At 45.5% G+C, this 12,533-nt stretch overlaps 1 protein-coding gene across 2 annotated transcripts in view; it reads right to left on the bottom strand.

Moving 5' to 3' along the window:
• LOC147748190 (WD repeat domain-containing protein 83-like) overlaps positions 1-12,533 on the bottom strand; it is a 210,993-nt gene that overhangs the window by 102,898 nt on the left and 95,562 nt on the right. For both annotated transcript variants that reach the window (XM_086959108.1, XM_086959109.1), the window contains one exon: positions 3,862-3,910. In XM_086959108.1, the coding sequence (XP_086815234.1) occupies positions 3,862-3,910 (49 nt within the window). The remainder of the gene's footprint in view (positions 1-3,861; positions 3,911-12,533) is intronic.

Below are 12,533 nucleotides of genomic sequence, written 5' to 3' on the forward strand. Positions count from 1 at the left end.
CTTTTAGCATGCTTTCTTTAATTTTCCTTTTGTCCACTAGGTTTCTGCTGTATCACAATTCTGATGCAACACTGTCAGCTCTTTTACCCTGACCTGCAAAACTGGCCATGGTGTGTGACAGTTCTTGGACCAACCCTGACTTTTAACTACATCCCTGGATCCCTGAAGATGAGTGAAGTAGTCTGACAAACACACACGAACAGTTTATCCATATAAAAGGACCAGTAGAAAGGTGAGAAAGAAAAGAAATACAAATCTATCTGTTCCTAGTCAGACCACTCCTCCCCAGTATAAATGAAAAGGAAAAAAACGTTGGGATTGATGGCTACTAAATTTGTCATTCTTTGGCCGGTTCCATACAAAAACAAGCATTTACAAAGCCAACAGGTTTCCCCTATGCAAGAGCTATTGGCTTTGCCAATATGTTTTAGCCATGTTGCAAGCGAGCTTAGTGTCATAGTCTGTCCGAGTGGAGTAGAGTTTCGTGGAGTTGTGTACAGCTGAGTTGAGTGGCGTAGAGGGTATTACGTAGAGTGTTGTAAAGTAAAGTGGCGTAAAGCAGATTAGATTGTCATAGAGTGGAGTAGTGTAGTGTAGGAAAGTGGAATAGGAAAATGGAATGGCAGAATAGAGTGGAGTAAAGTGCCATGGAGTGGTATATAGGGAGTTCCATCGAGCATCGTAGAATGGAGAGTTGTTGTAGAGTGGCATAGAGTGGAGTAGTGTTGAAGAGTAGAGTGCCATGGAGTGAAGTCGATCTTAATGGAGTAGAGCGTCAGAGTTGAGTATCATAGAGTGGAGTATTGTAGAGTACAGTGGTGCAGATTGGATTGCGTAAAGTGCATTGGTTTTGAGTACAGTACAGTGGTATAGAGTGGAGTATTGTAGAGTACAGTGGTGCACAGTAGATTGGCGCAAAGTGCATTGGTGTAAAGTGCATTGGTTTTAAGTACAGTGGTATAGAGTGGAGTATTGTAGAGTACAGTGGTGCAGAGTAGATTGGTGTAAAGTGCATTGGTTTTGAGTACAGTGGTATAGAGTGCATTGACGTAGAGTGGCATAGAGTGCAGTGGCGTAGAGTAGATTGTAACAAAACAACAATGGGAGAGGTAGGGAGATTCAAGGACACTCTCTCAGTCCCCGGTTAGATACAAGTAAACAAAAACAGAGAGGTCAAATCGGTCTCAGAACAGAGACGGAGCGAGATAGATAAGAATCACACACTCACTTTGGGTGGATAGGAAGGCCCTCACACACCGACCTAGTCAGTGTCATGCTTCATCACTGGGCCCCACCAAAGAGGCCGAGTGCCTCTTTGGTGTGCTGCGACGCCAGAAAGACTGCGGAGCTGGTTGTGTAAAGAAGGGCGTGCTGTGAGGGTAATTAAAATTAAAAGTGCCTAAAAGGGTATCAGTAAAAAGAAGTTTAATGAGTGATCCCTAAGACACAAATGAAGAGTATTATGTGTCTGAATTTAGCTGCCAAGGTTTTAGGATTGGTTAAATTCAGAAAGAATACTTAAGTCAGTCAACATGTTTCTGCCATATGGGTGGTTTCAATTTACCAAGGCATTCATCAGGACCAAACCCCGGCGGTATGGACTCTCTAATCGTCCACCCTAACCTGGGGGCGTGAAAGTGAAAATTTAAAAAAGGTGAAAAAAGTGCTTAGAAAAGGTGGAAATCGAGTCGCTCATTCCAAAAAATGCTCCAATTTCAGGAGTATCTCAGCACTTTAAAACAGGGCGCTACTTGCACCATGGGTCTCGGGAGGGGGGTTGGAGCGTGCCTGGCACATCGCCCTCAACGCTCTCAGCCCGCTTTGAACCTGTGTTTCGCCTCAGAACCGGGGTCCGGTTTTGGAATGAGCGACTCGATTTCCACCTTTTCTAAGCACTTTTTTCACCTTTTTTAAATTTTCACTTTCACGCCCCCAGGTTAGGGTGGACGATTAGAGAGTCCATACCGCCGGGGTTTGGTCCTGATGAATGCCTTGGTAAATTGAAACCACCCATATGGCAGAAACATGTTGACTGACTTAAGTATTCTTTCTGAATTTAACCAATCCTAAAACCTTGGCAGCTAAATTCAGACACATAATACTCTTCATTTGTGTCTTAGGGATCACTCATTAAACTTCTTTTTACTGATACCCTTTTAGGCACTTTTAATTTTAATTACCCTCACAGCACGCCCTTCTTCACACAACCAGCTCCGCAGTCTTTCTGGCGTCGCAGCACACCAAAGAGGCACTCGGCCTCTTTGGTGGGGCCCAGTGATGAAGCATGACACTGACTAGGTCGGTGTGTGAGGGCCTTCCTATTCACCCAAAGTGAGTGTGTGATTCTTATCTATCTCGCTCCGTCTCTGTGGCTGTTCTGAGACCGATTTGACCTCTCTGTTTTTGTTTACTTGTAGAGTAGATTGTTTCAGAGTAGAGTGAAGTGGAGTGGTTTAGAGTGTATTGGTGCAGAGTAGAGTGCAGAGGAGTAGAGTGGCTTAGAGTGCAGTGACGTAGAGCACAATGGTATAGAGTGCAGTGGTACAGAGTAGAGTGGTGTTGAGTTCAGTGGCAGAGAGTGCAGTCTTGCAGAATAGAGAGGCACAGAGTGGGGTAGAGTACAGAGTTGTAGAATAGAGTGTCAGAGTGCAGTGGTGTAGAATGGCATAGCGTGCAGTAGCCGAGAGTGGAACCTTGCAGAATAGAGTGGTATGGAGTAGAGTGGCACAGTTTAGAGTATAGTGTGCAGTTGCGCAGAGTAAAGTGGTGCTGAGTGCATTGGCATAGAGTGCAGAGGTTTAGAGTAGAGTGGCGTAGAGTGGTGCAGAGTAGAGTGGCACAGCACAGAGTGCAGTGACAGACTGCAGCTGCATTGCGTGGTGCAGAGTGGAGTGGAGTGGAGTGGTGTGGTGTGGAGTAGAGTGCAGGGGCATAGAGTAGATTGTTCCAGAGTATAGGGAAGTGGAGCGGTGCAGGGTGGAGTGAGGTAGCATAAACTAATGGCATAAAGCACAGTTGCATAGAGTGGTGCAGAGTAGAGTGGCGCAGAGTAGAGTGTGGTTGCGTACAGGAGATTGTTTCAGAGTAGAGTGAAGTGGCTTAGAATGCAGTCGTAAAGGGTAGAGTGGAGCGGTGAAGTATAGAGTGCATTGGCAGAGAGTAGAGTGGTGCAGAGTAGAGTAGAGAGGCATAGAATGAAGGGGCGTAGAGTGTTTCACCAGACACCAGTAGCGCTATAGCTGGGCCTGGTGGTAGGTCATTGTTTCAGTGAGCATATTTACCTATTTTATTGTTGACAAGGGCAAGGGCACATTCCCCAATCTTTGTGTGTTAGATTACAAACCACAAAGCCAATGGTCAGCAATGGGCGGAAGGCATTCCTAGGTTAGCTTTCTGAATGCCCAAGATGTCTTCAGCAAACCAGACAACTGTGCTGTCTGGTAGGCTTCGACCTAAACAGAGGTATGTATGTTCTATTTTAACATTCAGTTGGTTAGACACCCAATTGGGTGATCCTATTAAATACATTCTATATGTTCTTATAAGAACACGCAGTCTCGTTAACAATTGCAAACAGCATGTTGTGGCTGCAATAAGTAAGTTGAGATTATCTTTTACATATTAAACTCGAGTTGGTGGGGGTGGGGGGCAGTTGGGAGGGAGTGCGGTGCTGAAGAGAGTTGCGTACCCATCATAACACAATCCTAAGAAAGTATGTATATCTATTTCCCTCTCCCCGGAAAAGGTTTTGCATACACCTAAAACCAGAAAAGGCCTACGAAAAATACAAGTTCACCAGGGTGTATATGTGCACTAAAGAAAACTTTTAGACATGCAGGTTAAGGCTGTGGGGTTCATTACCTGACAGTATCACCGTGGCTTCCTCGTTGAACTGCACACAGTTCACCTTCTGTTAGAGAGAAAAGAAATGTTTTAGTAGTATTTTGTCCCCTCTCCATCAACATAGAATGTTAGCTGGATGTGCTGTTGTACATCACATACATACGCTACACAATCCTGCCATCTAGTGTTGGGTTCAGAATGTTACAACTTCTTCACTTTAAACCGTAACCTTGTGTTTCGAGGAGGACTCACTCGCGTAGCCGAAACTTTCAATACATCAAAACACGGACTTCGGCACCAAGGAGCATTTTTTTGCGTCATCGGATCGGAGATAAAGTCTAGTGCTTAATCTACAGAGATGTGTTGCGTCCGAAAAAATAACACAAGGTTAATGTGTGGAATTAGAAAGGAGCTGAAGCTGGAGAGCACCTAAAGCTACATACAGCACAGCGTCCGACTCAGCGGAGACTACAAAATTAACTAGACACATCGGATCAACACACAAATAACCTTCACGATCAGAACACCTTGTAGGTCCTTTGAGAATTTTTTTTTTTAGACCTAGGGAGGGAAATAGGCCATTTGGATTGTCACACAAAGTTGTCACAATCTGACCAGCATCGGGTATGTAACCTGTGCCTTCGTGTAGATTACAATGTAGAACACGGTCATTGTGATCGTAAGCGGGTTGGAGACTCTTCTCCATCGCCGTCAAAAAATTAATATTTTTTTTTAAATTCAATAATAACATTAAAAAAATGCCTGACGGGTGAAGAAATTGTTGCTGAAGGTAAAAAAATAATTTCAGCACGCGTGCACGCTGCTCTCTGGGTGTTGCCGAAATGGCATTCTGCAAAATCAATAAGAGCGCCACTTCACTTTCCCAGGCTTGGATACACATTCGCTGGCTCCTCCCTGAAGCACAGCAGTACCAATCAGATTTGCCGTTTGAGGGCATCCATTTGTTCTGCCCGCATGTTCAGGAAGCCCCTGAAAAGGCAGGGCTTTAAATGGGATGAAAAAATTCTGCTCCCTATTGACTGAACGTTTACATAGCTTTACATCCCGCTGTAGCTGGGCTATACCGGCCATTAAAGGCCCGCTCCCTTGTTAATGCCCCTGCGTTCGGCTCGGGCCTTTAACGCCGGAAAAGGCCTTCATGGCCGGGATAGCCCGTTACTGCGGGCTATATTAGAACATTGGAACTTGGGAGCTCTATCGAAGTCAATTGAGTAGCTCCGGGCTGTTAATGGCTAGTATAAGCCTTATGCTTAAAGTTTGTCATCCTGTTTCTTCCTTTTTATTAATTTAGAACATTCTACCCTCAGTGGGTTGAATGCTCTAAGAAGCCTTATAGCCCTTGTGCCTACGGCTATACCAGTTGTTAAAGGTTATCACCCTCGTAATACGCCTTCGCCTGCAGCTCAGGCCTATAATTCAGGTCCAGGGCCTTTAACAACCGGTATAGCTCCAGGGACAAGGGCTTTAAGGCTATTTTAGGTGACAGTCTTAGGGCTGTGGACATTCGCAGTATGATTAATCCAGACACATGGAGCATGAGCTCCCCCTCCTCAAAATAGAGGACCCCTCGCATCAGCCGTAACATGGGTTTGCTTTAAGCATGCTTTCTTTAATTTTCCTTTTGTCCACTAGGTTTCTCCTGTATCACAATTCTGATGCAACACTGTCAAAGGGGTGTGGCCTATGTAATTAAGTGCGTGGATTAAAAAGACAAACTAAAAATCTGTGCTTAGGATAGTGTGCATCACGACTGCTATTTTGCTGTTTCTGTCATTGCTGCCAGACATATAATACAAAAAGTAACATTACACCTGCAACAAGTCAGGACTATAGACTTTGTCAATGGGTCTTAGTTGCATATGATCAATTAGCAACAACTACGCCTTCATTGTATATTAAATTGAAAATATTTCAGTGCTGAAATGATGAGACTTTGAAAGTACTATAACAAGTCTCTTTGAAGTTGCATCAAAGGCAGAGAAGGGCGGTATTGCTGCAGAGCTAAGATTTCCCCCCCCCCCGTAGGGTGAGTGCAAAAATGGAGACCCGGTTATGGACCTGCTTTTTAGAACTGCCCTGCTGAGCACAGGCAGGTCCCGGCCCACTTAAAGCCCTGCTGCCAGGTCCACTGGCGTCCTTCAACAGCACTATTCCAATTATGCCAATAAATACAGTGAAATACACCCCTAAAGAGGACAGTGCCCAGTCTTTTCCACACCAAGTACAACAGCGGCAAACTCCAGAAATAAAGTCCCTTCGGACGAGAAAGAATCAAGTCAGCAATGAAGGTTAAGCTAGAGCATGAATACGCAAAGTTTCCCAGCAGCCTAATAGTATGGTGTGTGGGGGCACCGAGGGCCGCGTTTATGCCAGCAGAGTGTGACTCGGGGAGGGGAGTGAGAAGTGGGCATAGGGGAGCGAAGAATGTACATGGGACGAACTGTGAGCCACACATTTATTTTGAGGGTTTAACTCCACAATGCCCTTTAAATTATGCCACTAGCCTAGTCGACATTACTCTTATGTTGTACCCAACTTGCTCTCCCTCTAGCGACCCCTGGTGCAAGCCTTCTTTCTCTGCTTGGTATGCTGTGGCGAGTCAAGTGTACAAAGGAATCACCTGGATTACTGAATTGGAATGAAACAATCTTAAAACTCACAATCACCCCAGACCTCAATCTCTAATCTTTAAGCATTAAGAGTGCTTCGAGTCCGGCCCAGTTGAGGTAGCAAGTTCTATAAAAATCCTTGACAAAGACTCCCCCAACTATGGGCCCCATTATGATTTCGGGCGGATCACCACCGCCCGTATGGCGGTGGCGATCCACCCGCAGAAAACCTCCGCCCACACTGTAATCTCCCCCTGCCACATTACCATGACTTGGGAGCACGGCGGACGGAAAGACCGTCCGTCGGTTTTCCGCCCGGTCGGAGAGTCTACCGGGCGGAAAAGCTGCTAACATGGTGGCGGTGTCTCCCATACACTGCCATCCATATTAGCATAATGGCGGGTAAATGCAGGCGGAAATCATTTGCGGGCCCCCAGGGATTCTGGGGGGTGGGGGTGCACATGGGGAGGTACCTATGGTACCCCCTGCATTTCAAAATACAACATGGCAGGCACCGCGCAGTGCCTGTCACGTTGTGCATTAAAATGCATGATGTGCATTTTTAGCATTGAGGCGGGCGGTGCCGCCGCAATGCTAAAAATGCGGGATGCGCCCGCCAGTGTGGCAGGCGCATCCTAATGGCCCCCACGGCACCCCCGCCCTTATGGTGGGCGGTCCCGTTTTGCGTCGGGATAGCGGGCGGACCTAATGTGCCCCAAAGTGTGCAATTCTCGGAGGAGGATAGACACAAACACCCAACCTTCACCACTCAACGTGTCACAGTAAGAAAAATGTGGGTATGTCTCTAGGAGACTTGACATTTAATCCTAGCTTTCCCACTTTGCCAATATTTGCTGCTAGTGAATTTCATTTAAGGGCAGGTTCCACAACATAGTTGCATTTCATTGGCGAGAGTAGTCCCTCAATCAGTCAATCAATCAGGGTTCTTATAGAGAGTGACTACTCACCCACGTAAGGGTCTTAAGGCGGAGGGGGGAGGGGGGAAGGAGGGGCACTGCAGATCAGTCGAAGAGCCAGATCTTGAGGTCCTTCCTGAATTGTGGCAGCGATGGTGATGGCCTGAGGTGCAGAGGGAGGGAGTTCCAGGTCTTCGCACCAAGGTAGGAGAAGGATCTGCCTACAGCTAATGTCTTGCGGATTTGCGGGATAATGGCCAGGGCCAGATGGGCAGAGCAGAGGTGTCTGGTCGGTGTGTAGAAGGAGGGACGGTGGTTTATGTATTCGGGTCCAATGTTGTGCAGCGCTTTTTAGGCTTGCAAGAGGAGCTTGAAAGTGGCTCTTTTGTTGATCGGGAGCCAGTGGAGGTCTTTCAGGTAACTAGATATGTCATTTCAGTGGGGAATGTCCAGGATGAGTCTCGCAGAGGCGTTCGGGATGTATTGCAATCCCCGAGTTTTACCGTCAAAACACCCCAGTTGTTGTTTAATGAGCAAGAAAGATACTAGAAGCCATGTTTTTTCTTTTTTAATCCCAGCCTCCCCTTGTGACCAACTGTGTGCTCTTGGGCAATCACTTTTTGAGCATATTTCTCTGCTCTTTTTTTTTTACAGAGAACGGAAGTACTTAAACTAAAAACTGATGGTAAGTATGGGATAATAAAACAAATCTATAATCTAACAATCATTTTATGTTACCCATGACGAGGTAGTACACTCACTAAAATGTGGTGCAGTGAGAATGTTACAGCTTTTTAAACAAGGACACCTGCACTGTGGTGTTGGGGCTCCTGCTTCACCAAATAATTTGATAATGACCAAATCATATAACTCCTATAACTCTGTCACTTTAATTGCAATTATGTGATCGAGGTGGGTGAGCCACTGAGGGCTCGAGTCAAATACCTGGCACAGCTCCAGATCATCATGGGTCCTGATGCCACAATGAGCTGAACATTCATGTGGCTTTTCTGCCAACTGAACTCTAATCTCAGAGGTCAAGAATTAAAGACTAAGCATTAACTTATGATGTAAAATGAGAGTGGGAAAGAGATACCTATCTAGAGGCTGAATTGCACAATGTGAAACCAGAAAAACCTGGGCTCAAATCTGGCTTCTCTGAATGACCAAAGTGTGTTATCCTAGTCAATTGTTTTATTTCACTATGCTTCCTTGATCAGCACTGTCATTGCTGGCATCTACCAATTCGACCTTCTGTCTCTTAATTCTGTCTTTCACACCACAGTCAGGCATCTGTCCTGGTCAATTTGACCATGTCTATTTAGAGTGTAGCACATCAACCGAGCAACAACAAAGTGTCACAAGTAAGCAACAAGAATATGAGCCAATAAAAATATACAAATGATATAAAGGTTTTTTGTTTACTTTTCCAATCAAAGAATATCATTTCTTATACTTCAGTCATTGGTGGGCAGTCACAATTGTAATAAATTTAAACATAGCACAATTCGTGTGTATAGCATATGAAGTGTTTTTGGACATCCTTTGAAATCTGTGGTCATGCGAGGTTTTAAAATGTACAGCCTAATGATGTTTTGCAAAGTGTCAAGAGTGATCATGACGACAAACACCTGCCACGTGTTTCGGCAATACAGTTAAGTTAAGATACAGACAAGGCTTCGCAATAAAAGTAGTGAGAGAAACAAGGTGAGAAAGGAGAGAAGAGAAGAAAAATAAATATTCCCAGTAACATACAATCTGTAAGTCTCCTGAGTCCTCAGACCAAAGACTAGTGAGCTAGAAACAACATTGGCATAGTTCTAGAATACACACTAGTGATATTGGGGAGTGCACATGCATACAAAGCACAGGTGCATTAGAAAAAGACGCGAGTTGCTTAGTATGGGAAAACCGAAAGAATATGGGTACAATGGGACACTATGATCAAGCTCTGGGAGAGGATGTCCCTGGAACCAATCTTGGGGGGAGGAGGCCCCATGCATGCCCTGATCCCCCTCCAAATAAAATACACCAAATCCTGTGGAATGGGGTCGCTGGGGCCTTTTTGAGGCTTGTGGCGGGAAGGGGGGCTGTGCACTCACCTTCCTATTTTAGAAATACTGCCACTGGGGAATGGGGTAAAGCAAACACAAGGAGATGATGAATGGAGCGCGGAAACTTTTCAGACACTCACTCCCAGTTACAAATCTGGGTTGAATCCATGACCGTTCTTTAGCTCACTTCGCCACCCCAGTTCAGACCCAGTCATGTGCAAATCAGTCTTGACCCTTTTCCTCATGGGAACAGTCCAGCCCGAACTGCCAAGCCAGGTCTTCTCAGGACCAAAAACAAACATCCTGGGACCGGTTTCAAATGGGGTCCCTCGAGGCCACATGAAGGCTAAGGAAAGGAGATTACAGAACCCCTCCCAAAAATGAGTCTATTGGCCCCGGGATGGGGTTCTCAGGGCCTTTAGGTGGCTCAGGGATTGGGCAAAGTGCACCCTAATTGCATAAATACCAGTCCAAGGGGATGGGGTTCCCGGGGCCTCACAAAGGCTCGGGGAGGGGGTCACACGCCCCCTCCCTATAAAATAATGCACTGCAGCCCCAGTCTTCCTGAGGGGGTTAAGAAAAGAAAAAAAAAAGGTGCAAGAAAATTATATATAATCACCTACTGGCGGTCGCCAGTAGGTAGTTATAGTTAGGACCTATTTTCCATAGGAAATCCGCAACATCCTATTCCCAATAACTTTGGCGTAGATTGATGAATCTTCACAAAAATTTCAAAACTCATGACCCGCTTCGGTTTTTATACATGGATTTATTTTTGTGTGACAACCATATATTTAAATGGAGAAAGTTGTCTTGTGAGTAACAGCGCTTTATGAAGAAATGCCCTCGATTGTTGCTGTGTAATTTGGCACATTTAAGCCGAAATTAAGTATGTTTCACCTTGCCAATTTATTTTATGTCTACAAACTAAAAATCGTATTACAAAACTGTTACATTCATGTACGTTGATGTACTGGACCGCGTATTTGCACATTAAGTTTGCACTTTAAATGTCATATGGTATATGTTTGACCAATAAAAAACACGTGTGTGTTTAAAAGAAAAAAACTGAAAAAAGTGAGTACCTATATATAGGAATGTCATTGGTAGTATGGCGTCATGTGATCAAGTCCCCTTAGCAGGGACGAAACGCTTCATGGCTGCCTGCGTTTGCTTGTAAGCTGAACCAGCAGTAAATTGAAGGCATTTTTAAGCTTGGTGGTCCGTGCTTTTTTCTGCATCCTGCGAGGGAGAAAGCAGTGGCAAGGAGTTTTTCTGCGATTTAAGACGACAGGTTCTGACTCCTCCTGTCTTTTCACGGACCCCCTCACGCAACGGGCTCACCTGCTGCAAAGGAGTTTCTTGCTCGGCAACGAGTGAAAAAAGCAATCCAGAAAGTATCTACGGCATACGAGACCCCCCAACGGAGCTAAGGAGGGACACGGCTGTGGACTCCAGACCCGGCATAAGCACGGAGGTAAGCGGGAGGCGTGTCGGAGGACGCGACTCGCGCGATACCGGTGCACCTGAAAGGAGCCATTAAGCCTTACCCGGATTCAGGCTCATTGTTGGGTGTGAGGTAGTAGCGTGCTGCTAGAATTTGAGGCGTTAAGGGGCCGGTGCGGTCGTTTGGAGATTTCTTTATCGAGCCCAAAACCTACCAGCAACCTTCACAAAGTCATCCTAAGCATACACAATACTTACAAGCGGAATGTCGGCAGCCGACGCCAGAAAGGAAAGGCAGGAGGTGGCAGCAACCATGTTCAATGACGATGTGGTACCGGACGGGGACAGCGTTTCCCAGAAGGCAACAGTAACTAATACTAACACAGGGATTAAAGAGAAATGCAGGCAATTGGAAAAATTATGGAGAACAGAACAAAAGAGGTTGTGGGAGGCCAAATCCTTATAGCGGTATATTGAAGTGGGGCGAGTCCCTCGGGGATTGAGAATCTTAATCGCCCCCAGCTACGAGGCACCCGATCGCGAAATGATGCACGAATGGGCAGAAACGAACCTGGACTCCTCCCGTAAACTACTCTTCATCCTAGTGAAATATGCAGAAAAAGACCGTGCAAAATTAGTGGAGGATATCGATATCCTTACAAAAGAACTTGATTCTATGGAGCAACAGGAAGAAATTACCAAATTAAAAAACAACATGAAAAAGCGCCTCAAAAAAGAAGAGGACATAATCAGAGAACGCAAAACATACATTTCATCGTGACCGCTGCGACTACGAACAAGGAAGAATTTTCACTTTTGCTCGCACGTTCGACGCCCTGAAGGCTGATAATAAGGCATCCAAACAGGGGGCAGCAAATGAAAATCAACTCTCTGAGCTGACATCAGTATCTGAAGATAGCGCGGCAGTGGAGGGCAGCTCTGAGACAGATACACGGAGCAATGCAAAGCAAACTAGGGGACGCCGGCTTTCGCTCATTGAAGAAGTGGATTTTTTATGTTGGGAGCGCCTCCAGTCATTAAGGCCGAGAAAGCCGCAAATAGGCGACAACAGAGGAGGAACAAAAACAGGCGAGAGAGAAGAAAGGCCTGTAGAAGGAGGATTGCCTAACAAAAAACATCAACAGAAAAAACAACAGAAGACATTCTGGAAAAAATAACACCAATGGATGTTCAGCAGAGTAGCCCCAAAACTGTCATCAACCTATCTGATATGATTCTTGATGCGGCAGAAGCCCAATTGCTGGCCCTGGGATTATCGTTCTGCCCAGAAAGTACTTTTAATTATACTAAATCAAGGGTTGATGTGTATAAAAACGTGAGAAAGCTAAAGCTCCGCAAGTTCCTTGTGCAATCCAAAAAAGTACAGAGTGGGACATTGTCAGAGGATATAACTCTCTGATAAAATCAGCAACAGTCAAAATCAAAATACACAAGAGCTTGTGGAAACACTGTTTAAAATGGGACGTGAACCGAATTTACCCGGAGAAATACCTGGAGTTGCTCAATTACAATCTAAAACTCAGTGTGTCACACCGTTCAAACCACCCTCCAAGTTCTATCCGCTCCTGCTTAACCCCTTCGACGCTGATGACGAGCTCAGCTCGTCATTAAGTACACCTCTC

The sequence above is a fragment of the Lissotriton vulgaris genome, chromosome 1_1 (genome assembly GCF_964263255.1).
Source record: "Lissotriton vulgaris chromosome 1_1, aLisVul1.2, whole genome shotgun sequence".
NCBI lineage: Eukaryota > Metazoa > Chordata > Amphibia > Caudata > Salamandridae > Lissotriton > Lissotriton vulgaris.